Consider the following 25,772-nt stretch of genomic DNA (forward strand, 5'->3'; position numbering starts at 1 on the left):
AATCTGCCAGTTAAATAAAGCTCATCCCAGTGAGCTCACTGCAGAGTATAGGTGACTTGTCTCTAGCTGTCATTCGTTACTAACCGGAACCCCTCGGTTTGTTTGCAGCAAAGGTTTCACTCGACAGATGTCTCGTCACTTGAAAAGTCACGGCGAAAGTGTTCGGCTGAGCAGCTGTAAGATATAAAAGTCTGCCTGTACCTGAATACTTCGGCATCCACCTTACCACCGTGTCTTCTTGAGCACCGTCTCTGGTGACAACATGGACTTCTACGTAAGCAAACGTAAACAAACTTTATTTGTAACAATTAGTTTCGAATTTGATTTCTTAAAAAAACTTCATAACGAAAGAAAATCATAAAAGCTCCTGGGTTCAAGTCCCAGATAAAAAAACCTTACGCAAGTTTGGAAAATTTTAATAATTATTTAATTAAACTTATGGGTACTGGATTATACCATTAGGTACTTAAATAACCATGTAAAATAAGTTGATGATTAAGCAGCAAACATATGACCTAAAGTGACTATTTATACTTTCATTGCATGAACTTAATCAAGGCTACATGAAACTCGTCGTTATAAATTGTCTTGGATATGTAAATGTGTATTTTTCTTGTTTCTATTCTTTACAAACAAGAAGGACTACTTTTCTCAAATAAGTTAAACAATAAAATGTAATGTTAAGTATTTGAAAACCAACGTGAAATTAAAAAAAACTTTTAATTCATATTAGAGATAAACAGATTTCTGAGATGGGTGTTAAAAAAATTTAATCACTAATCTTTGATGAAATTGACTTAATGGAACAAATTTGCATTACAATGAAGACAACTGAAGGCCTTATGTTTAAGACATTAATGAAATTGAAGCTAAACTAACGTGCTCATATTTGTCCTTATGACGGTGTGCCAGACGTTTCGGTATGACATATTGGAGCCTTCTTCATGATTACTTTTGAAGGTGACTACAACATAGCATGCAAAAATTCGGAGAACACCGTCATTTTTCACGAACATGGCTTCTAGCCATGAGCCAAAAAGTCATTAAGAATTTTTATTTTGCAATAACCATTTTAAATTGTTATATATATATAAACAAAACCAAAATTACATTCATCAATTAATTTTTTTACATTTTATAACTGCTGCATAAATAAGCTTAAATTGTTTTAAAATTTATGTGTTAAATTATTACTTTTTGCTAGTAAATAATGATTTAATGAAGAGTAATTAGCACATTGATAAAATAATAATTTCCTTGGCTTACTTTTATAATTTGTCACACATATTTAACATTTAAAATTTAATAATGGCCATATCTAAACTGACGCATAATTTTCAGGTTTGCTGTTTACTTTTCGTAACCTCGTTTGGTATGGCTGAAAAAATGATAAATAGAAAAGAAGACTTGCAAGAGAAAAGGATTGTGGTAGATTTGGGCTATGATAGACACTACATGAGCTCGGGAAGCAGCTATATAGACGGTGGAGGCGGCTACAGTAGTGGAGGAAAAGTCTACAACAGTGCTGGGGGAGGCAGTTATGGTATTGAGGGAGGTGGTGGAGGCAGCTACTTCAATGGAGCCTTTAGCAGTGGAGGAAGCGCAGTTAGTGGTGGGGGAGGTAGTTACGACATTGGGGGAGGCTCACATAGCAGCGGCGGAGGCGGCTACATAAATGGGGGAGGAGCCCTTAGTAGCGGAGGAAGCGCAGATAGTGGTGGGGGAGGTAGTTACGACATTGGGGGAGGCTCACTTAGCAGCGGTGGAGGCGGCTACATAAACGGAGGAGGAGCCGTTAGCAGTGAAGGAAGCGCAGTTAGTGGTGGTGAAGGCAGTTATGGGATTGAAGGAGGCTCACTCAGCAGCGGGGGAGGTGGTTACATCAGTGGGGAAGGAATCCTTAGCAATGAAGGAAGCGCCCAGAGCAGTGGTACAGGCAGTGGTCACAGCAGCGGCGCGGGAGAAGAAGACGCGAGAGCCACGCGACTCGGTGGCAGCCCCATCACACAGATCCAAATCACCCAGAAGGAGTACGTGATCGTGGAGAAGCCATACCCGGTGCACGTGGAGAAGATCGTGCCGTACCGGGTGGAGGTGAAGGTGCCCGTGCGCGTCGAGAAGCCCTACCCGGTGCCGGTGGACGTGCCATTCGCCGTGCCGGTGGGGAAGGACGTGCCCTACCCGGTGGAGCGACAGGTGCCGTACCCCGTCAGGCAGCACGTGGCGCTGGCGGTACCGACGCCCTACAAGGCGTCCGTCCCCGAGCCCGTCGTCGCCAAGGCCGAGCAGACGGAGACCGCCGCCGTGCCGTACCCCGTGTACCTGCACAGGGAGGTGCCAGTGCTCGTGCACAAACAGGGCGCCATCTCGGAGAGTCACATGTCGGGCGATTTTGGGGGCTACCAGCTCAAAATACACCACTGATCTTCCAAAAAAAAACATATCATGACAATGTAGTAATAAGGAGCAGAAGAACAAAATAACATTTTTCCTTTTTGCCTGTTAGGCACATTGTAAGAATTTTACTGCAAATTTATCATAGAATATCTTGCTGTGCTTAAGTTCAAATGTAATGTTAAAAGTGAATACACTTTTGCTAAATGTTATTTTTCATTATAGAAAATCTTACATTTATGTTAACAAATAGATCAAGTATATTCCCAAGTCGAAAATGTATGAAAAATTATAATCTGGCACACAATATTTATATCTCATTCTCTCGCCACTTCTATTATTTAAGAGCTATTTGTGTTATTTTAAAACTCTCCTTAGTTTTTATGTCACAAATATCTGCAATATTGATTTTTAAAAACGTGAATATAAAATGTCTTGTGTGTTACTCAATTGATATCAATAACAACGTAGAGTTGTACGACGTTTAACACCCATGATATTACACTTAGTAATTATCTGTTGAGAATATTAGTGACTAAAAACAATGCAATGAAGTTATTGTATTAAAATATCAGAAATGGCCCTTTAATAAAAGTAACGAAGATAAAAAAAATGAACATTTTAAGTGAGACCGAGCTCTAAGTGCAGTACATTGAATTAAATTTTGGCAGTTTTAAACAACAAAAAATAAGATGGCTGAATTTTGAATTGCATGTACTAGTTGAAACCATTTTTTTTGATTTAGTCAGCCTTTGCTTATTTTTTTTTATCTAGGTTGCCTTAGAAAACACATAATTTCAGCCAGGTTCAAAATAACAACAAAACTAAGCAAACCATTGCATCTGGCCGCAGTATTACAAGCAGCGGTGCAGCAAAGAGGTACGCACGGGTGGCGCGCGCAATCAACACAGACACATTAATTATTCCTGTATGCAGTAAGACGATCTTGACAAATATTGTGTCCTAGTACAGATAATTATCATGTATTTTAAAACTATCGCACATAGTGGCGTATAAAGTTTTTGGGACAAGTACCACATACACAATTATTCTTTAAACACTCACCGTGCTTTTGAACATCGAATAGGACTAATTTTAGTTGTCTAAGCTACAATATGACTACGTTATATAGGTGCTTCTGGTATGCAATGCGTTGGTCAGATGCGGCACTTAATTGCATGATATAATGTTTAGATATACTGTTTAGACCTACACAGAAGCTACAAACATACTTTCTGCGCCTAATAGCGCAAATGCAGATTAATTCGTAATTTTTTTTAAATTAGTGTATGCTTTAATTCTAAGTAGTTTTTCATTGATTTTGGACACTATCCTTTATGTAGCCATTCATTGGTTTTTTAATTATTAATAATTAAAATTAATTCATTGTTTTTATCTGGCTGTCTGATTTCTGTTGGCGATATAAACCAAAGAAATGTGATATTTATTTACTCAAAACCTTTACCGTACATCGCTGATTGTGTATTTGTATTTTGACAAATGAAATGACTTTGCTATTAAAGTAATGAAATAAAAATAATATTAAATGTTATTTAAAACTTTTTCGCAGTTGTTTGTTATTATTTTACCTATTTAAGCTATTACTAATGCAGAATACCCCATCATGCAATACAGTAAAATTAGTGCAATAAATCTAAGGAAAATTTTAATCTAGTCACAAGATTTTTCAAAACATTTAATTGATAATATAATTTATAGTGATAGATTTTTTTTGTGGTTTAATAAGTCATCACTTCCACTTGCACCATTAAATTTTATACAGTATTGATATTGTGCTATCGGATTAAATCACAAGATGATAGTTTGGTTGTTTTTGAAGAGGACAGTACACTGATATATACCAAATTTTTTTATAATATGAGGAACTTCACCTAGAGAACTGTCTAAGCATTACCTCAGTATTGCTACATCAGTCTAAACAATAATACGAAATAAACGTATCATGTTAGTGTTCAATAAGTGCCTCTAGCTACTCCGGTATCAAGCTTCTTGTGATATGTGATGTGACTAACCTACCTATAAAGCTAACAAATCACAGAAAATGGGCACATAATGCTAAAAACAAATAGAGTTCATTGGTAAACGATACAACCGGTCAATGACATTCAACCAGCAAAAGTGTGAACAATATTAATCTGCAGCGATGTGACTCGTTTTGAATTTACATTGGTTCATATATAACCTTGGGTTTTGTGGCTTAATATGGGCCCGTTCCTTGTTTCTCGTTGCACTTACCTTTCCTTTATGAATGCCTGTGTCGCTAAACAAAAAGGTTAAGGCCTAGCTTCATCTGCTATGTTACGATTTTTTTTTGTTAACTCCAGATCAATAAAAATAGGTGTTATAAAATTGGAGTACACACATATATTTAAAGGAACTCCTCTCTGTGATTATGTAGCAAGAAATTTTTTTTTAATAATATTTGGCTGGCTTTAAACATATCCCAGTTAACGGCCAGAACACATCAGCCGCCAAATTTAATAAGCAAACTTAATATTCTTATATACATATTAAAACTTTTAAACGAATTGCAATTTAAAAATATTTTGACGTGAAATTGTCATAACCAAATACGGAGACTGAAGCAATGCCTTGAAATTTGTAAGAATTTAGTTTTTCGGCCAAACCAAAATTTATATCAACAAGCTTTAGCTCAGAACCAAATGTCCCACGTTGAAAACCATAGCTGTATCCGAATACATAGGGATGTGTCCATAGAAGACGCATCCCTATGTCCCTTAGCAAATGCAGCCACAAATTAAAGGACGCATTTATAATGGATGGATAGCACTAGTTTACAGTTGTTCGTATTTATGTGCACGTACCTATTTTGAGTCGCGATATCTACGAATATTCAGCAAAACGTAAATAAAAAAAAACGATTAAAAAATATATATTGTTTCATGGATGTTACAAATCTATATCAAAGTTTCTTATGGGTCTCAAAATAATAACAATAATTATAATGAGCATAAAATTACTTTTCCAGTTTAAGTTTACATTTCTGTAATTTTTACTAACGTTTTTGTCCGTATTTGAGATATCACTTATGTATACAAAGGTTTAAGCACATGCCAAAAATTTGAAGTAATATTATATACAAACAAAATAAAACACAATTCCGAAGGTAATGGCTGTAGGGACGCATCAGTGGATGCAAGGGTTGCATCTCTAGAAATCTCGATTTTAGTAGACGTATGTAGGGATGCCAATGCATCATTTTTGAGGATTCGGAAGCCATGCAAAGAAGGCAGCGTCCACTACGATGCACTGGGCTGAGGGATCCATCAGGCTACTGTTCGGATGCAGCTTAAGTTCTCGGGGAAGGCCAGTGGCGGAGGATTTCTCGCGCAGCGTCAGCTGGTGTGCGGCGCGCAAACAGGAGGTGGGAGGAGATGAGTCGACGGAAACTGTCGCCCTCGGACCAAGCACAAAAGTGAATAAACTTGCCTGGAAGCCATCTCCTTGAGAGCGAAAGCGAAGCAAAAATGAGGACACTGGTGATTTGCAGATGCGATATGTTGCTTTTGACCGTTACGAGATTCGCTGAACTAGGCTACTGTTATTCCTAGAAATATTAATTAAATAAATTAATTCTGACTGGAAAACTATAATAAAACTTTAAATACTGTAAATCTGAAGCCAAATAAAAATTTTACTTTAAATTTGAAAAAAAAATACGCAGATAAATAAAATTGTAATTTTTTTTCTGTTATAGGTATTTCAGGTTGTTATTTTTTCCTTATGATTTACCAGTAAATGTTCATTAATGTTAGAGATGTCTAATAAAATGAACTCAATAGAAATGATAAACTCGTTTGTACATAGCCCTATGACACTTAGGCGTAAAGTTAAGTTGTCAGGTGTAACTGCTTCTAAACCAGTGATAGCCAAATCACTATTTTCGAGAGTCAGAATCTTCTAACAAAGAATTATTAGTTAGTATTAGTTAGAGGGTAGTTTATTATACGTCTTTGTTTGCATAAATGTGTAATAAGTTCTCAGCAGCCACTGTTATGAAGCTATAGTATTCTTAAAGATATTTGAATAACTTTATTTCATTATGTGTAATTGAAATATTGTTCCATGGTTATTATTTATTATTTTTAAAGGAAAAAAAAAACACTAATTTGTATTCAAAAACAGAATTTTTTTTTCCTTTAAAATAGGGAAATTTCGTGACACTATGAGGACTTTTAAATTATTTTTAATAAAAAAAAATGGGAAATTTGGAAACCAAAATCCAAGATGGTGACTCCAAGCTCCGAAAATTGATCCACCTAAACAGTTTTCTTCTTCAATGCCCTGTCCCCATATCGGCTATTGTATGCTACTAAAAATATATATTTTTTAGTTTTGGCATTGTATACACAAGCAATTCAAGCAGTTATACTTAAGTCTGTGGAATGACTCAAAAAATTTATTATACCAAAAAATACATTCCACAGTGTTATATAATGAAACTTTAAAGCTGTAATGTTTATGCAGCGTAACGGAGAGTCGTTCGAAACATCTGTGCCGTATGGAAGAGGCGATGTCCAACGGCCTCTATTTCTCCTCTTCGACCGTGAACCAAGAGAAGAATAGTTAACTCCGTTTCCTCCTCGGAGAGCGTGTTGCGGAGTGGAAACTGAGGTATGTTCAACGCGAGGGAGCCCCGATCGTTAGCGCGATAGCAGCTCGCTGCACCTGGTTTAGAAACTGAAACGCGGCGAGCAGCGAGTGCGGTCGCCTGACAGAACAGTCCGCGAGTCGCGTGACGGCCGAGCCGGCTCGTTTCACGGCCATGGGCAGCATCTCCGTCATTAGCGCGAGAAAACCCGCGGAGGCTGCGTCCAGACGTAGCTATATAAGACACTAGCGGAGCAGCCGGGAAACAGTATATCAGTCGGAGAATAGTGCCGTGCCCCAGCACACGTTTAGGGATGAAGATTATTGCTGTAAGTTTCTTGTTTAGGCGCGGTCTCACGTGCTAAAATCATTACTTCATTTTCGATGTGTAACATCTTAGCCCTTGGTACATGAGCGGCTCCGGGATTAATTTTTAAGTAGACCCGGACTGTACCGCAGGGGTAACCGGGCCTACTGGGGGTTCTGGCCTCTGCATCAGAGGGTGGTCCAGGGATTTTTTAAAATTAAGTTGCAAAATGTTAAGTTTGGTGGCTTTCTGAAGGCAATTTATTTCTCTCTAAAGTCCAATATGTGTAATATATTAAGTATAACAAATATTATAAATTTAGATATTTATGTCAACAAAATACACTTTAATAACTAAAAAAAGGTCACAAAATGAAGTCAGGATTAACTATGTGTTAATAAAAGGTGAATATTTGAACACAACTCGTACGTTGATCTGAAATGTTACAAATCTGCAGGCGAATGTATATTTTAATTTCATTACAAACTGTCCTCAGAATGGATTACAGTATGTAATTAAAATACGATTTTCTTTTGTTAAAGTTTTCAAACTAAACATAACGTTTAAAATAAGTTATGTAATTTTTCGTAAAAAGTGTTATTTAAAATTTTCCAATTTTTTTAATGTTGTATAGACCTGGACCTACCTGGACTACCTGCTGAAGCTGCCACTGCCTCGGTATACAACATTTGGTAGGAGAAATTTCGCGAATGAGAGGAAGTCACATGGAACGGAAATTTTTAACCACGATGCTACCATCTGTGGCGAATGACGCGATCAAAGTTCATAGGGACAAAGAGAAACGTTTAAGTATTGACTGTTTTAGTAAATTTAACAAGATGAGCATAGCATTTAAATACAATTCCTTTCAGAAACAAGGTCCGAAGCTGTGAATTAGTATTATTTGAAGTATCTTTTGCTTTTATCGGAGTTGTTTTAACATAGGTATAGTTTAAACGTTTTCTTTGTAAATCGAATTAATTGACATTCAGCGGAGCTCTCCCGCAGCGAATTCTAGTTGCGGATGTGAAACTACGTGTCTTTCGCGTCTATAAATGTAGTTGTAAACACAGCTTTTGTTTATTTATAAGGCTCAGATATATTTTAAAGAATTCTGCGTTAAAAGTTGTGACAGAGTTTCGTCTTATTAGTTTATTTGCAACATGAGAACATACGAAATTTTTCGTTACTGATGTTAGATGTTTACACATAACTGGAGAGTACTGAGAGATTTACTCACATTTTCTTTCTTGGCGAAATTTTTTATATTGTTTCATTTGTTGTTGGGCCCCCAAATTTTCTACTTCAAATTTAGTCTACGTAATTTTCTACCTATAAAAGAGCACGCAAGTTATAATAATTATTATGAGCACTTACATGACTATCTTAACGATATTAGATAATATGCGAGTAATAACTGTAGTTAAAAATTATGATGGCACATGAAACACAATAGAGCTACTGGTATTTATTTACAGAACAAGTCGTGTAACAAAAATGACAAGAAAACTAAATAAACAGCATCGCATGTAAGACCAAACCTTGAGTATGTTTCAGAAGCACCAAACGTTTCTTCACTAAGCAGTGGTTCCTAAAATAAAGGGCATTACGGAAAATTTATTTGAAAGTGTTTCGTTCAGAATTTTTTTTAAATTGCTCCAGCACTTGGTAACCCATAGTTTTAACTACTTTTTTCCACGGACATCGAGAATAACCAAATTTTATAAATTTTGAATCATTTAGTAGTTTAATGTTGGAGATTGTTTCTTTAGTTAGTGGTGTGCTGCTACCTAATGCGAACTTATATGTTTTACGGGTAGTCCGGTAACAGTGCGTAAGAACAAATGTATACACACTTTCTAAAAAAAAAAAATATTTTTTTTGGAAGAGTGGGGAGGGGAAAGAGTTGTGGGGAAATTATTTTTATTACCTATAAGAGATTATATTTGTAGGTTAACAATTGCCTGATTAGTAAAGCTTGAAGTAAAGGGAATTTATCATAGAGTCGATTTTGTTTCACAACGCATAGAGGCCCCAGGAGATCATGTAATAGCCAATAAAAAATACAAATTCATCATTATTTTACGATACCTTCCAACCAACCCTGCTTCTAATCTCGGTATCTTGTGTTTGCGCATGCTATTGCAATGGCTTTATTTAATATTTAATGATATATGTTTGAAATTATTTGAGATACAATTAACTTTTTGACTTAATTTATAACTTGTTAATTTTTTATGTGTCTTAATATCCGTAATCACCCAGACGTTAGTCCGTAAGGCAAAGCAAGGCACGATGGCTCTTTATTTTATCAGTCATTGAAACTAACTCAATTCATCAACCGAGATAACATACAAATATGGTATAATCTTCACTATAACATTCTTGATATTTCATTATTTATCTCTGCACAAATACATGAAAAAAAAACATATTACCTTGGCTACAAACCGATTTTTTTTTTCAGTGATTACTATTCAAAACCCATAGAAATGCTGGACATGGTCGTAGAATACGCATTACAATAACTTTATTTAAAATATTTGTTTTACTTAAGTTCTTTGAATTTTTCCTAATTATTTATGTTGTCGTGCTGCAATGAATTTTTTGCCAATATTTTAAACATGCAAAACAATTCTTGCAAAACATTATTTTGTAATAAAATTTTTTTGAATCTTACATTTTTTGTTTTATAGAGAGACGTGATTTCAATTTTTTAAGTTCTTCTTGAAAGTTATTTTACATCGGTGATAATTATTACGGACGCTTCAGGATCATGAAAAGAGGGTTGAGAGTTTGATCCCAACTCCCCGATCGAATCAATTATGATCTTTGGGCGTGCCCACAAAATTAAGTTTATTACAACATTTGATATACTGTCGACAACATATCTGTTCGCTAGGACAAGTGGCCTTAGAGTCCACGGTTGTTTGAGAACCAAAGAACAAAGAAATAAACACCGGTTTTGCTTCAAGATTAAACGAAATTCCTTTCCCTTTTTCTCTGAAATCGTCTACAACGAATCAAACACTACTAAATACACAGCAAAACCCATGAAAATTAGTTGTGTCTTGAACGGCATTAGGATTTAGTTTTGTAACAGAACTACTGGGGTTTAGTATCTGGTGCCTTATAGTGAATTTATACGTTTTAATAAAATATTTAGTAATTTTTACTACCATGTATTGATATTTAAAAAAAAAGGATATTCATAAGATTTAATACCTGTATATATTAAAGACGTGTTAGTTGATGATGTGTAACTAAGGACGTCAGGTTAACCTATTTGTTTTAAGATACTTAGGCTTCTGAATATCGATGTTTATTAGATCTAATACAATACAGACACATAGCCTTATAAACACCGTATATTTTTAAATACAATGTTTAGTATAAACTATAGTATTTAATAATTCAAATGTTGCATGCAAACACATGGTAACACAAAAATTAACATAAATATTCGTATTGAGCACAAACGTTTACCGAAGTCTACCCGAAAACGTCATATTTAAGGCACTACCGTAGGCCCTACATAGTGACAGCCCCTGTTTTGAACTGTTTATTTTCGGAAGTGCAGTATGTAATAACTATAGCACTAGCAAGTTATTCGTTTTAAAATGTAAGCTCATTTCTTGATTTGTAGAATTATTTCTTTTTGAAAAGGAAAGATTTGAAATATTAATTAGAGATTATAAAAGTTATTTATTTTTCAATGTCCATCATAAATATTTAACTATATTTTTGGAGATCTAATAACTAAACACGTACCCAAATATTTAATGCTAACATTAAATATAAATATATATTTAGTTACAGCTTCCATCATAGGAATATTACTCTAATATTAAACACTGGTTAGCTTAATTTACAGCTATATTTTAAATTAATTTAGTGCTTTACTTGCGTGTAAATATATAAATATATTTATTTCGGTTTCAAAAAATAGTAGACTGCTCTTCGGTTGTTTTATAACGAGATAGCTTTATAAAATAATGTCATACCCAAGTAGTTAAGTTCGTGATAACTCATTGGTGATTACTAAGAGTTAATTTTTAATCATTTTATTTTTATAAAAAAATAAATGCAATGGTAATAAGTAAAAATATGTTTTCTCCAAACCAAGAGATAATAGTTTACGTGTTTTCTCAATGTTATTGTAAAGAAAGTTTTATTCGAAAGTATTCTTGTTTATTGGGTGATTCTTGATTTCAGTTTCCATTTTAGTTGCTTTTACTTGCGTTAGAAATTAAGATAATAAATAATATTTTACTCGTAATTAATTTTCTTCTCAAAATGTTGTTGAATTTATATGAAATGATTGTGTTAAAGAGTGCATGAAAAAACGCCATGTTTAACGTGCGTTTTCGCAGGTCCTCCTGTGTGCTGAGCTGTCGTTGTTTGCCTCTGCGCTCGCAGACGCCCAGAAGCACAGTCTCGTCCACCACACCGACCCCGGCGGCCCTGCGGGTCACGCGGTCAGCTACTCCAGCTTCCGCAGCTCCGTGTCCGGCTCGGAGCCCAGCGCGCTGTTGCTCGCGCCCGCGGCGGCTAGCCACGTGCAGACACACTTGCACGGCTTCCTCGGCGGAGATCGCGCCAACATGAGCAGGACACGCGCCAACAGCATCAGGGTAGTTGGTAGGACCAGCGGTGCCACCTACAACGACCGAAAACAAGCAGTGGAAAGTAATAAACCCGTTAAAGCAACAAGTGTAGGAAGACTTTTAACTGACGTTTCAAACAATTTCAATGCCAAACAAGTCGATGTTATACTAATAGGATCAATAAATGCAACTGCACCTAATAAAACCGACAGATATGAAGTGGCTTCAAGAGAAACTTCGGCTAAGCACAATTCCGTGAAGACGGCAAACACCTCGAGGATCATCGGAATGGTGCAAACAAACAGGAAAAACGAGAGTCTCGCCACACCTGCGGAGCAGCAAGCAACAGGCAGTGAGGTAAAGGCCGTGGCTGTGCCCCAAAGCGACGAGATCGGGCAGGAGAAGGTCCGCACGGTGGTGGTTCAGAAGCGCGTGCCGTTCCCGGTGAAGATCCCGGTCCCCATCTACGTCAGGCAGCCGTACCCGGTACCCGTGTACACTAAAGTGCCCTACCCGGTGAAGAAGAGGGTGCCCTACATTATAGAGAAGCACGTGCACCACCACCCGGTGACCGTCAGGACCCCGGTACGGCATGTCGTGGTGCCCGTGGCGAAGCCTGTGCCGATGCCAGTCACCAAGTTTAGACAGGTCCGCGTCCCGTACCCGGTGTACTTGGAGAAGAAAATACCTGTTTTCGTACACCGGGATAAAGATCCTGTCGATGACGGTAAAAGTAGTACCAGGAGACCTTATTCAGGAGTTCAAGAAACAGGACTCTATCATGGAGCTCAGTCTATTAGAATTAATTCAGAAAGTGTTGGGAATTTGGCCACCTACGCCAATGGGCATGGAGGAAGATATTTCCCAGTGAAGGACGTCGCAAAATACGTCAACTTCGGTAAGAATAAGGTAGCAATATTTGGCAGCGGGAATTTCAATCAGCCTCTAGGTCATACCAGTTTTCCATCGGAGAACTTTCATCATGGTTTGCGTGGGATCGGAGAGAGTTTGAATAACAACGAAGAGGTCAATGTCCAGAAGGGTAGGGTAAGAACCGTGAGCGCTGCATCCGTAAAGCTTCCTGACCTCGGTTACATACATCACGTGGGTCACGAACTGCAGTACGACATCAAGGACAGCGCGGGCTACGGATACAAGGTCACAGATGAACATGCAGACGCGAGCTCGGGGCACATTGCCGTCCTCGAGTCACCACCAGTTCTTGGCGCAGGGGACATGAGAGGCCTGGACGCGATCACCTCAACGCCGTATGATTCAAGCAAAGTTCACGTCCCCGCTCTTAGATCACCTCCATTATATTCTGAACCCAAGCTGAAACAATTTGACAGTAACATTAAGCTTCCTTACTCAGGAAACTTCCGAGTTATCAAGCACTCACAATCTCAAAATGCACCGGCAGTAAAATTTGTCGACGAAAGATTCAAAACTCCCTATGCGGCTAGCACAGATAACTTTAATGTTCTTAGACCCCCACGAATCCACGATGTTTCCCAGTATAAATTGTTTGACTCCATCACAACTTCCCAAAACGGAAGCAATAATCATTTCCCTGTCATCAAATCTCAGTCACTCCATCCTGAGACTGACACAGAAATACTCGACGTGGCAGCACAAACTCTCCGCCATTCTATCCAGCAGTCCGGAACAGGAGCATTCAATCCAACTGTGGGAAAATCTCAATTCGATAGCATGTTCGGTGACCTGGAATTCCTCCCGTTGAACGTAGAACACATTAAACCTATTGGCGGATATGGCTCAGTGGGCCAGAGCATTACGTTTATAAGTCCAGGTTTGCTGAGTAAGACGTAAATATCGTGTCATCGCCGATGCGTAATGTGAATTTCCTATTAAATACACACATGAAGTGTGACGTCAACACTGCCACGAGGTAGAGTGACATGCCACCTGAGAAGAGATTCTTTGCCCACGAGAGTCAGAGGGCGAGTCATAAAGTAAGCCGGAAGACAGGCTTCTTCGGTTTGAATAATGAGTAGGATTTTATTTCCATGCCTTTAATCGCTTAAGTGTCATTGTCACTGTAAGCGGAGATATCAAAAAATGTTTGTTACATAAGAATAATAAGGCTTTATCGGATGATGGGTAATAAATTTATTTATTTTTTTATTAATATAATCCAAGCAAAGACCTCCTTTTTGTTGATTTTTTTATCAAAAACCTCTGTAACTTTAGCGTAACGTATTTCTTCAAGGATTTTTTTGTTTTGAAAATAAACTTAATCCAATAACAAAACAATTGTGTAAATTAATATGGCAACAATATTTTGGAACAAAATTTTTATAGTGATTTGTACTTTCCATTTTATTTTGATAATGAATATTGGCCTATACAGGCTTTGACAGTAAATAAACAAATTAAGGACAGCATCACATATTAAACATATTTGACAGCCTGAACAATTATTTCAAAAATTGTAATAATGGTAGGCATTCTGGCTTTGAATGGCTCAAAAGATACTCGGTAAAAGTCTGGATGAAGCAAAATATAATACTTTTTTTTTTTGTAACAAAAAAAATTTCTTTAACTTTCTGTTAAAAAAATATAAAAAATGATATACACGAAACTGTATTTGATTTAACATGTAAAGAAATCAGTTTAGTATTGTTTAAGTATGAATGTATGAAGTTTTTAAGAAATTACCGTTTTGAAGATTAACGTTCATGCAAATGTTATTTATTTTTGACGCTTTTATTATTATTATTTTTGTTTTAAATAAATGTGTGAAATTGATATCGATTGTCTAAATTATTTCTCCTAGCATTTAAAGTAAAAAATATGTTCCTTATCTACGGAGTAAGGTGACCTTTAATAATATATTTAAAATGCATTCCTAAGAACCCGTATTCGAATTACGATCCGTTAATACATACATCTGTTTTCCATTTTCCCTGGGTAAATTATAGGTTAATTCTCTTCAATACGCTGTTCAGTAGTCGATTCTTATATCAATGTTCCTGGTTTGTGTTTTAAGTTCTGTACATAGGCTACGTCTCTATAGATCTCCCTGTCAAATACTAGCCATAAAGTTCATTTAAAAAAAACATTAACAAATGTTTTGAAATGACAACCGTAGGTACCTCGTTTATGTGAGTTCACTCCATTGAAGAAGGAATGAGTAGGGAGTTATTCCCATTATAATAAATTACAACGTGGTGGTAAAATTCCTTACAGAACTAGTTATTTCATTTTATTATCTTAAGTAATAATCTTGACTATGGTAGTAAATGTATAATAATATGTCTCTCGCTTACGGTTTTTCATTTCAAATTTTTCAGAAAGAATTTTTTCAAAGTTTTATCAGTAGTATAGGAATGTATGTCCTGCCCCAGGCGTCAGGCGGTGGAGCCTGTGGAGCTACACGCTCGAAAAAATGTCACGTTCCGGCAGCCATCTTGGACGAGTGTAACGGGACACAGCGTAACGGGACATAACGTAACGGGACAAGTAGATCACGGCGGCCATTTTGGATCCGCCATCTTGGATACGCCATCTTGGATGACGTCATTTCTTCTCGAACTTTCCACCATTTTGTTTTCCGCCATTTTGAATTATGTCGTGATCGTTGCAATTTCCGTTACGTCCGCCATCTTTAAATTTATTATCCGATTTTAATGAAAAAAAAAAATTTATAAAAACATTAAATTAATAAAATTTTAATAAATTTTTAAAAAAAAAAACGAACATTTACGACACGGAGCTCGGAGTCCTCGGTTCGAACCCGACGGGTGCAAAAAAAATTAAAAATGGCGACAGGCTCCTTCCCCCTGTGGTGGCTACTGACAGACTGGCCCCCACCACTTTTTTCAAAGCATATATATCGACAGTGAGCATGACGTCATGTCCGCCATCTTGTCTTCGATGTTGGAAACCATCATCATTGTATCGGCGGCGAGAGTGCGCTGACGCCATGTTAGTTTGATTCTTACCCGCTAGAGTGCAGTAATCATTTATTACTGTGACACCCGCCATCTTGAAATTTGGCCGCCATCTTGAAAATCCGTAATTTTAATGCTAGAGATTAAGGTAAAAGTTCAAAATTAATTAAATAAATTTTTAATCTATATACTGATTGATTAGATCGACTAAGGTCCTTGGTTCGATCCCTGGTCGATACAAAACAACTTTAATTTAAAAAATACCACAAAAGTGTTAGGTTTGAGAAAATAAAAACACCACAAGTTCTTTTAAAAAAAAATTTTATTACATACATTCTAATCTACTACAAGTACAAAAAATAATACACAGACATAGAACTAAAGTCTTGTGGATTTCTCGATGTCTGCATCTGCCACCAACGAATTAAAGCGAGGTGGAAAGCCCCACCACTTGACGTAGGACAGTCCGTTTCTTCGTTTTATAATCTTCTCCACCAAGTACATATCAGGATACAACGTAGGCTGAATCTCTTCGGCATAGAAGTCGCCACGGATAGGTTTGTGGTCCAAATCTTCGAGGTAGTAGGTCCTAGGCTCTGATTCACGAACATGTGTCACACGGAAAAGTTCGGGACTCCAGTTCGCAGTGAAACCTTTCTCGAAGATACCTTTCTGCTTGGAGATTCGCACAATGTCACCGACGTTAGCTTTACGCTTTCGTGGATCTCTCTTCTTCGTATTGGAAAACACTGTTCAAAGCAGGCGATTGTCCCTTACGTCCTTTGGCTTCATTTTCGTGGTAGAATGCATCGTGGAATTATACTCGTTTATTAGTTTCGGCAATATGTCAAGCCACTTGTAATTTCCATTAGCCGTGAACTGCCGCCACATCTTGGATCGCAAAGTTCTGTTAAACCTTTCGACAACGGAGGCTTTGACGTTACTAAATGTAGAGTAGTGTTTGATGCCATACTTCTTCATCAAAGCCTTGAAGGATGCATTGTAGAATTCTTTCCCGAGGTCCGTTTGCAGGTGCGACGGTACACGTCCATCACACAAAATATTGTTCATGGCCTTGACTACTTCAGTTGCAGACTTTGATTTGACAGGTCTAGCCCAAGCGAACTTGCTATAAACATCGATGACTGTCAACATGTACTTGAAACCTTTATTCAATCGGGAATACAGTATAATCTCAACAAGGTCCGCCTGGAATAAATCATCAATTCCACGAACTATGACTTTGCGACGAAGGTCTAGCAGGAGCATGAAGTTCGTGAGCGATTCCGGTTAGACTCATTGTATGTAGCCGGCTTCCCTCAGTTCTTCAAGTATGGAGACTATTTCGTTGATGTGCGAATAGTTTCCTACGCTAAGCGAAGCATGTAGAATTCTAAGGCGATCAACTAATTCATTAGGATCGTCCCAATATACATAGTCTAATATCTGACCACTTTCTAGCTTTTTTAAACCTTCGCCATGTATTGTTAGTTCACTGAAGAGATTAGCGAGAATGTCGATTTTTTCATGATCTACGTCTTTATATACACTACTATCTGGATCGTTATCGCGAAAATGTGCATTGGTTAGCTCTAGCAGTTTTTTGTACTCTTGTAAGTCTTTGTGAGAATATCCTTTAGGCTCCCTGCGAAACAGCAATTCGTACAGACCCGGAGTCCCGCGCGTTTTGAACTCTTCTACGCGAACGATATTTCCTGGTAGAAAGTCTATTTCTTTAGCACCGAGGAACCACTTATTATGTTTTCTGTACACTCCGTAGGTCATGTCATTATTCCGACTCGTAAACGATATCAGGTATGGTCGGACCATTGCATTCACTTGATGTCCCTTTTTCGGTATTTTTTTCTTGTGCATGGTCTCTGTACTTGTTAAGTCTTCTTCTTCTCGATCTGGTTCATACTTTCTCTTCTTTACTGTTGGCATTTCATCTTCAACTTCTGTCTTCACAATGATAGCTGGTTCTTCCTTGTTTTTAAGTTCGTCGAGACGACTAGTGATTGGTTTAAATATCTCCTCATTTTCCATCTCACGTGCAAGTCTGGTTCGTCTAGCAAGTAAATATTTTTCACGAACAGACTGTATAGCTCGATGAAGGTCACTGGCCAGGTCCGACATTGTACTGGCTGAAAACTTATTGCAAGACCTCCTTATATACTTTTTTATTCATTCGCAGAAACCTCTTTCTTGTGTGTGGCAAAATCTGAATTTGTTGACAAGTGAGATAGTGATGCTTTCAGACTACTTTGTAAATTCCTCAATTCGTCACGTCTTTGTGCATTTGATACTTCAATCATGTCGCGAATGCGAGAATCCGAGGCTTCCACACGCTGGTCGATGGCAACGAGATACTCTATTATTTCGTTTTTCACACTTTCTACTTTTTGAGCCAGTAGCGAAATGTATTTGCGGATATCGCCGTCATGAGACTTGAGAGCAGTACGTAAGTCTCGACTGCTACGACCGAATTTCGAAATGCTATGACTCATGTTTGACGATAAACTGATCGAAACCTCGTCTGTACCTGCCCTTATATAGAGGCCAGTCCTTTACAATGACTATGAATCCGTGTTCGTCTTTCCAACACAAGGAGCACATGTCTTTAAATTCCTGAAACGACATGTCAGTGTTTACGTGGTCATCGTAGGCGTGACGCAAATTAAGTTCGTCCATGCGAAAAAGCACTATAACATTCGCATTATCTCGTAGGAGATGTTTGGGTATTCTACTGTACGTCTGACACAGGTAAACGCAGTCTACCTTGGCGTGTCTGCCCATGGAAAAGTACTCTTGTATAATACCCTGCTTCTCGCAAATTACATCGTCGAACACAAACACTGAATTAGGCTTTGCTTCGCTTGGAGGTACAACATCGGTATTATCGCTAAACGGAAAATACTCCAGACCATCCACCGAGCGTAGAACAGTAGCTAGGCGCCGGTACTTTGGCTGTTGCATCGACTTGGAATACAAGTAAACGTTCTCGAACCGAAGACCGTTTGGCTCCTCCAGTAAACTCAGTAGAACGCACGTCTTGCCATAGTTTGACGGTCCCGCCATTATGCAACGTACGGTGGACGGTAATAATACACCATGTCGCGATTCGCGACCGCTAGTTTCATCGTCTTGCGTAATGTGCATGGGCAAACAAACATCTTGCTTGACGACCTGCATTGTACTAAATAAATTGTATAAAATCAAACACATTTATACTTTCTGGTCAGTTGCGCGTAATGACTCGAAGAGTTAAGAACAATAAACACATCGGTGCAGGACTCGTAAACTCGCTGATAAACAATCTGCCATTCGAGCTACACATTCCCGGATACAGATTTTGCGGCCCCGGCACCAAACTAGCGAAAAGGTTAGCTCGCGGTGACGTGGGCATTAATTCTCTCGACGAAAAGTGCAAGCAGCACGATATTGCGTATTCCCTCAGCAAGGATCTGGAATCCAGGCACCGGGCCGACGAGATATTGGCACAGGAAGCTGAAGATATTAGTAAATCGTCGCACGCAGGTCTAGGAGAAAAAATCGCGGCCTGGGGCGTATCTAAAATCATGAAGGCAAAGACCAAATTAGGACTGGGTGCTCGTCGATCCAGCTCCATCAAGTCAAAGACTAACTCACGCAAGACCAAACGCAAGACTGGAGCAGGCATACAAAAAGCCAAGCAAAAATTACCGACTCTCGACAAGAAGAATATAGGAGGCTTTCTTCTTTTGCTTTTGCCTGCATTGGGTGCTCTCGGCGGTCTCATCGGTGCAACGAGTGGTATAGTGCGGGCAGTCAACACTAGCAAGAATGAACGCAAGCAGTTAAAAGAAGCACAGCGACACAATGCAAGCATGGAAGCCATTGCCATCGGTAAAAAAAACGGTGCAGGACTGTACTTACGTCCTCACAAATCAGGCCGAGGCATGAAAAAGAAACGAAAATCCGAAGTTTCCTACCGAAACGACCGCTCACCAACGTAGATTTATTAAAGTACGCTCGCAAATTGAAAATACCAAATTTCTGCGGCGTGTTTATGCGAGACACTTTACCCAGCAAACCAAAAACCAACGAACGCGCCATAATTAATTTAGACACGTCGGCAGGTCGCGGCACGCACTGGGTAGCGTATATAAAGTCTGGAAAAAAAGCTACTTACTACGACAGTTTCGGTAATTTGAGACCTCCGCCTGAACTTAAGCGGTACCTGGGCCGGACCACTACATTGTTCTACAATTACGAAACGGAACAGATGCCTAATCAAACAAACTGCGAACACTTGTGTCTTCGCTTTTTAACTAAAAAAATTTAGCTGACAAAAACAATTACTATTTAAAGGTTGTGCAGTGATGATAATTTATTAGTCATGTCGATAACACTTACATTGACAGGTCACGCATCTGAGCTGCGGGCGGTTCATTTCCCGCCTCTGGATTTAGACGGGGAATGGTGTATCGGGCTCGTAGATTTTCAAACGTATAATGCCATACCGAATATCGACGAAGAAAACTGCAAGATCTGCTTCCTGAAAAGCGATGGGACCGCTCATGAAATACAGTTACCTGTTGGATCTTACGAAATTGACGACATTGCAAATTACATCAGGGATATGTTACCACAGGATGTAGACTTTCAACTGCGTGGAAATCCAAACACTCAAAAAAGCATTCTAACATGCAGTGAAATTGTCGACTTTACGAAACCTGGGACCATAGGTTCGATGTTAGGATTCGAATCAAAGGTGTATGATGCAGGAAGAACGTACGAATCTACGCGCGCAGTAAACATTTTGCCTGTGAATGTCATAAGAATAAACTGTAATTTGGCAAGTGGAACATATCTCAACGGAAGACTAAGCAACATGCTGCACGAATTTTCGCCGATGGTCCCGCCAGGATATAAACTGGTCGAAGTACCGCAAAGTATCATTTACGTTCCAGTCGTCGTGAAGTGCGCACACGAAGTCGTCGTCAGAATCGTTGACCAGCGAGGACGATTGGTGAATTTTCAAGACGAAGAAATTACATTACGGCTGCACTTGAAGCGATGGGCATAAAGTTCGTAACACCGAACAGTTATAGAAGAAGTCGTATTGACGTGAATAAGAACAGTTCTCTACCAGACATCGGTGCATTAACACCTGACAACATAAAGTATCTTCTTAGTATTGGTCAAGTGCCGAATAAATATGGAAGACGAAATCCTCAACGTGGAAGATCCGGTCATTTTTGATGAAATCATTACGAAAATGGAATTGCACGAGTACCAGCCTTTCCTGCTCGGACCGTACGCACTTCCATCGGAAGTACGCATTGCTGTACAGCACCAAGATATTTGTAGTTTACCTTCACAGTCATTTCTACGTATAAGAGGCATGTTTACAAAAGCGGATGGTACACATCCGACAACGACGACAATATCCTGCAATGGTATTCTTCACCTCATCGAGCGCATTACTTATGTACTTAATGGCGTCGAGGTAGACCAGACAAGAGATGTAGGCATAACATCTGCTATGAAAAATTACCTTTCGCTCATGCCAAATGAACTGACTGCTGCAAAGATGGCCGGTTGGGCTCTTGAGGATGAATATAAGCTTCCGGTTTATGCCGAAGGAAAGTTCGAAGTTTGTCTTCCTCTGTCCATGCTTCTTGGATTCGCTGAGGACTACAGGCATATAATCATTAATTCGAAACAAGAGCTCGTACTGCTTCTAGCCAACACGCACATTAATGCAATTGTCGTCGCTGCAGAAAACCCTCAAGATGTCTCGCTAACACTACAGTCTATCGAGTGGATGCTGCCCCACATCCAAGTGAGCACCGTTGAACGAGTCAAGATGTTGAAGAACATAGAAAATGGCAAGAACTTCGATGTGCCATTCCGATCCTGGAGCCTGGAAACTTATCCTGGCTTGCCTCATAGTCAGCGTATCAATTGGATAGTAAAGTCCAGCTTCGCTACGGAAAAACCGAGATACATCATCGTCGGGCTTCAGACCGGAAGACAGCTCAATGCAGGAGTAAGTCGTTCCTTATTCGATAACTGTCAATTACGTAATGTAAAAATATTTTTAAACAGCGAAAGTTATCCGTACGTTGATATGAACATGGACTTTGAAAGTGGAAGATTTCTTCTCGCATATCAAATGTATGCCAAGTTTCAGCAAGCTTACTATGGGCGGAGACAGTCACCGATACTGAGTCCCGACAGTTTCAAGAACAAGGCTCCGTTAATGGTGTTTGACGTTTCCAAACAGGATGATCGATTAAATTCAAACATCATCGACTGTAGGATCGAGATAACGACTAGCGGAAATATTCCACCAAACACCTATTCTTTTTGTCTGATACTTCACGATCAGCTTGCATCATACAATTGTCGAGACAAACTTGTGAAAATTCTGACTTAAATACTGTTTCGTTTGCGATAATAATTCAGTTACGATCGAGCATTGCTAGCGACAAGATGTACTGCAACCTGCAAGGTTTCCAGAGTCAAAACGGCTTTGTTCTCAAAGAAATTGCCGTCACCTCCGGAGACAAGACTCGAACCCGCAGCTTCCGACCTCCGTATCCTTGGAAACTACTAGACGAAAAAAGTAAACGTTCGAACGAATGGCTATGCAAATATTATCACGGACTAGAGTGGGACGAAGGAAAAATCCCATACCACCAAGTGAAAAACACACTGCAAGATTTACTAGTCCAAAACGAAACAATATACGTTGCCGGACCTGAACAGAGGAAATGGCTACGAGATCTGTGTAATGACGGAGCAGTTGAAATTGAAGACCTACAGACCGACTATGGCTGTCCTTCCCTGCGCAAGCTTAGTGCAATATACGATGTGCAGCCAAGTGACAAGTTTTAACGTGTCTCTGCCTGCACAAACTCGCAGTTAATGCAGAAATGGCACACACAGTGATAGTAGGAGCCTGCATATATAAATGAGGTACCTACGTACAAGCCTTCAGTTGACGTTCGGCCTGCAAGAAGATGTTTACGTTTCATCCTGCTAACGTGTACGTGAGCGCAAGACCTAGCTTCAGCAGTGTCGATTACAGCTACTGGGATTCCGGGTATCTACGTACATATACAGAAACCTGTGATGGAGGCGCTCAGCATTGGCGGTTTGCGCACTTTCCTGTGTCCTACGAACCGACTCAGCAGCTATTAGATTGTTGCGAACCTGGAAACTGTGCCGTCTATCACATGAGACCGCACACAATCCTTCCTGCTAGCATCGCTGAGGTAGTTGCCTCGTCTGCACGTGTAACACCAAACATGAGCGTGTTGCAACCTGTTGCTACCTGTGATGCTTCTACGCAGACTTCCAAACGGCGTGCGTCACGTCATCGAAGTTCAGGCAGTGAATCTGTCCCAACTAGCACTGCAGTAGAGCCAAGGCGCAGACGTGGTCACAGACGTCATTGACCAAGTCTTGCTCGAGATGACGACATCGCAGAAGATGACTAGCTGGAAACCTGTGTTCCTGATCCCGTGACCTGCGAACCAGTTGGAACCGGAGTCGAAGAGCTAGTTCGTGCGGCATTAAAGACTTTGCTTGCGAAAATGTTTAATTCCTTAACCTAACATGCATTTGTGTAATTTTTTTATAAATAAATGTGTAAAACCTGAACTTGTGTTTGTTTTTTATTTCTACAATTTCTAGGTACCTAATAAAAATTAATTTTAATTACAGACATTATTTTGACTAATGTAGTATTCCAGTAGACCGCGGGTATATAAGCGAAGTTCAGACGAGTGGACCCTCAGTATACCTCTGGCCGCGGTGCAGTACGGACTTGCTCTCTTCAGTAAATTTCGTGAGATTTAGTTACTGCTCCAATGTCGACCGGGATAGACTGTTTACCGTCAGCAGCGGGGACCTCGATGACAGCAATGATGAAGGAGTCGGAGATTCCGATACCGGATGCAGAGGAGACCACGACAGCGGAGAGCTCAGTGGCTGCGGTGTCGACAGTCGCGGAGATCTCGATACCGACTGCAGAGGAGACTTCAATTAATGAAGAGCGTACTTCGAATCAGTGCAAATACTGTGGCGCATCATTTACTAGCACTTCAAGCGCTCGCAGACATGAAAGAAGCAGTTGTCCGAATAATTTACTGAAACGAATACAATTTCAGTGCAATAAGTGTAATAAACTAATTTCACGCCTCGACAGCTTACATCGTCCTTATATAAAATGCTCCGAGACAGTTAAGTGCAAGTATAATGAACATGGTTATTGTTTTGACTCATGTGTTGTACCAGCTGATGAGAATATATAAGTGAGACCCTGGTGATATGAACTTTAGTCCGTCTCTGGCTGCGGTGATGAACGCATCGGGTAGTCAGACTTGAATAATATACCAGTATCTAGCTGTTCTTGAGACCTCGATGGCGTCTTTACCAGTATCAAAACCGACCAGGATCGAAGGTCTACCATCATCAGTGCAGACCACGATGACTACGTCGTCTAAAGCTACACCTGCTCTCTCAGCACAACAGGGGATTTCGACGCATGCAACATCTTCTGCAGAGCAGACCTCAACGGCTTCAGAAGTTAACATGTCAGCAGTGTTACAATGGTTGTCAACAGTTCCAGTGTCATTGATTAAGGAAGGAGCATCCAACGGTGTTCCATCGCCCAATTGTACGTACTGTGAGAAGATCAAAAACTTGAAATTACGTGATTATGTAATACACAATTGTAATAATAACTCTGAACGCATTAAATATCAGTGCAACAGGTGTTTAAGCAAGTTTAAACGATATGGAAGATTAAAACGTCACCTCAGGAATTGTGATAGACTGTCTGTACATTCATCAGAATCAAGCTGTATATTTTGTAACAAATCATTAGCAACTATTCAAATTGCAAAACGACATGAAATATATCACTGTCCTTTTAATGAAGTCGATAATTCGGTTTTGTGTGAAAATTGTGGTGTACCATTATGTCGACCTGATAGACTGAATAGACATTAACGAACATGTAAAGGACTTAGTCCATACAATAAGAAGACTGTTTGAATCGAGAAATCCACAAGACTTTAGTTCTATGTCTGTGTATTATTTTTTGTACTTGTAGTAGATTAGAATGTATGTAATAAAATTTTTTTTTTAAAAGAACTTGTGGTGTTTTTATTTTCTCAAACCTAACACTTTTGTGGTATTTTTTAAATTAAAGTTGTTTTGCATCGACCAGGGATCGAACCAAGGACCTTAGTCGATCTAATCAATCAGTATATAGATTACAAATTTATTTAATTAATTTTGAACTTTTACCTGAATCTCTAGCATTAAAATTACGGATTTTCAAGATGGCGGCCAAATTTCAAGATGGCGGGTGTCACAGTAATAAATGATTACTGCACTCTAGTGGGTAGGAATCAAACTAACATGGCGTCAGCGCACTCTCGCCGCCGATACAATGATGATGGTTTCCAACATCGAAGACAAGATGGCGGACATGACGTCATGCTCACTGTCGATATATATGCTTTGAAAAAAGTGGTGGGGGCCAGTCTGTCAATAGCCACCACAGGGGGAAGGAGCCTGTCGCCATTTTTAATTTTTTTTGCACCCGTCGGGTTCGAACCGAGGACTCCGAGCTCCGTGTCGTAAATGTTCGTTTTTTTTTTTAAAAATTATTAAAATTTTATTAATTTAATGTTTTTATAAATTTTAATTTTTTTTTCATTAAAATCGGATAATAAATAAAAAAGTTAAAGATGGCGGACGTAACGGAAATTGCAACGGTCACGACATAATTCAAAATGGCGGAAAGTTCGAGGAAAAAAAATGACGTCATCCAAGATGGCGGATCCAAAATGGCCGCCGTGATCTACTTGTCCCGTTACGTTATGTCCCGTTACGCTGTGTCCCGTTACACTCGTC

General features: G+C 39.0%; 1 protein-coding gene across 1 annotated transcript; it reads left to right on the forward strand.

Moving 5' to 3' along the window:
- Positions 1 to 218: 218 nt before the first annotated feature.
- On the forward strand, positions 219 to 3,957 carry LOC134535290 (loricrin-like). Its single transcript, XM_063374358.1, has 2 exons — positions 219 to 274; positions 1,342 to 3,957. Exons 1-2 carry the CDS (start codon positions 263 to 265, stop codon positions 2,422 to 2,424), a joined length of 1,095 nt encoding a protein of 364 aa, XP_063230428.1. The 5' UTR covers positions 219 to 262; the 3' UTR covers positions 2,425 to 3,957.
- Positions 3,958 to 25,772: the final 21,815 nt, after the last annotated feature.

Source organism: Bacillus rossius, chromosome 8 (assembly GCF_032445375.1).
Source record: "Bacillus rossius redtenbacheri isolate Brsri chromosome 8, Brsri_v3, whole genome shotgun sequence".
NCBI lineage: Eukaryota > Metazoa > Arthropoda > Insecta > Phasmatodea > Bacillidae > Bacillus > Bacillus rossius.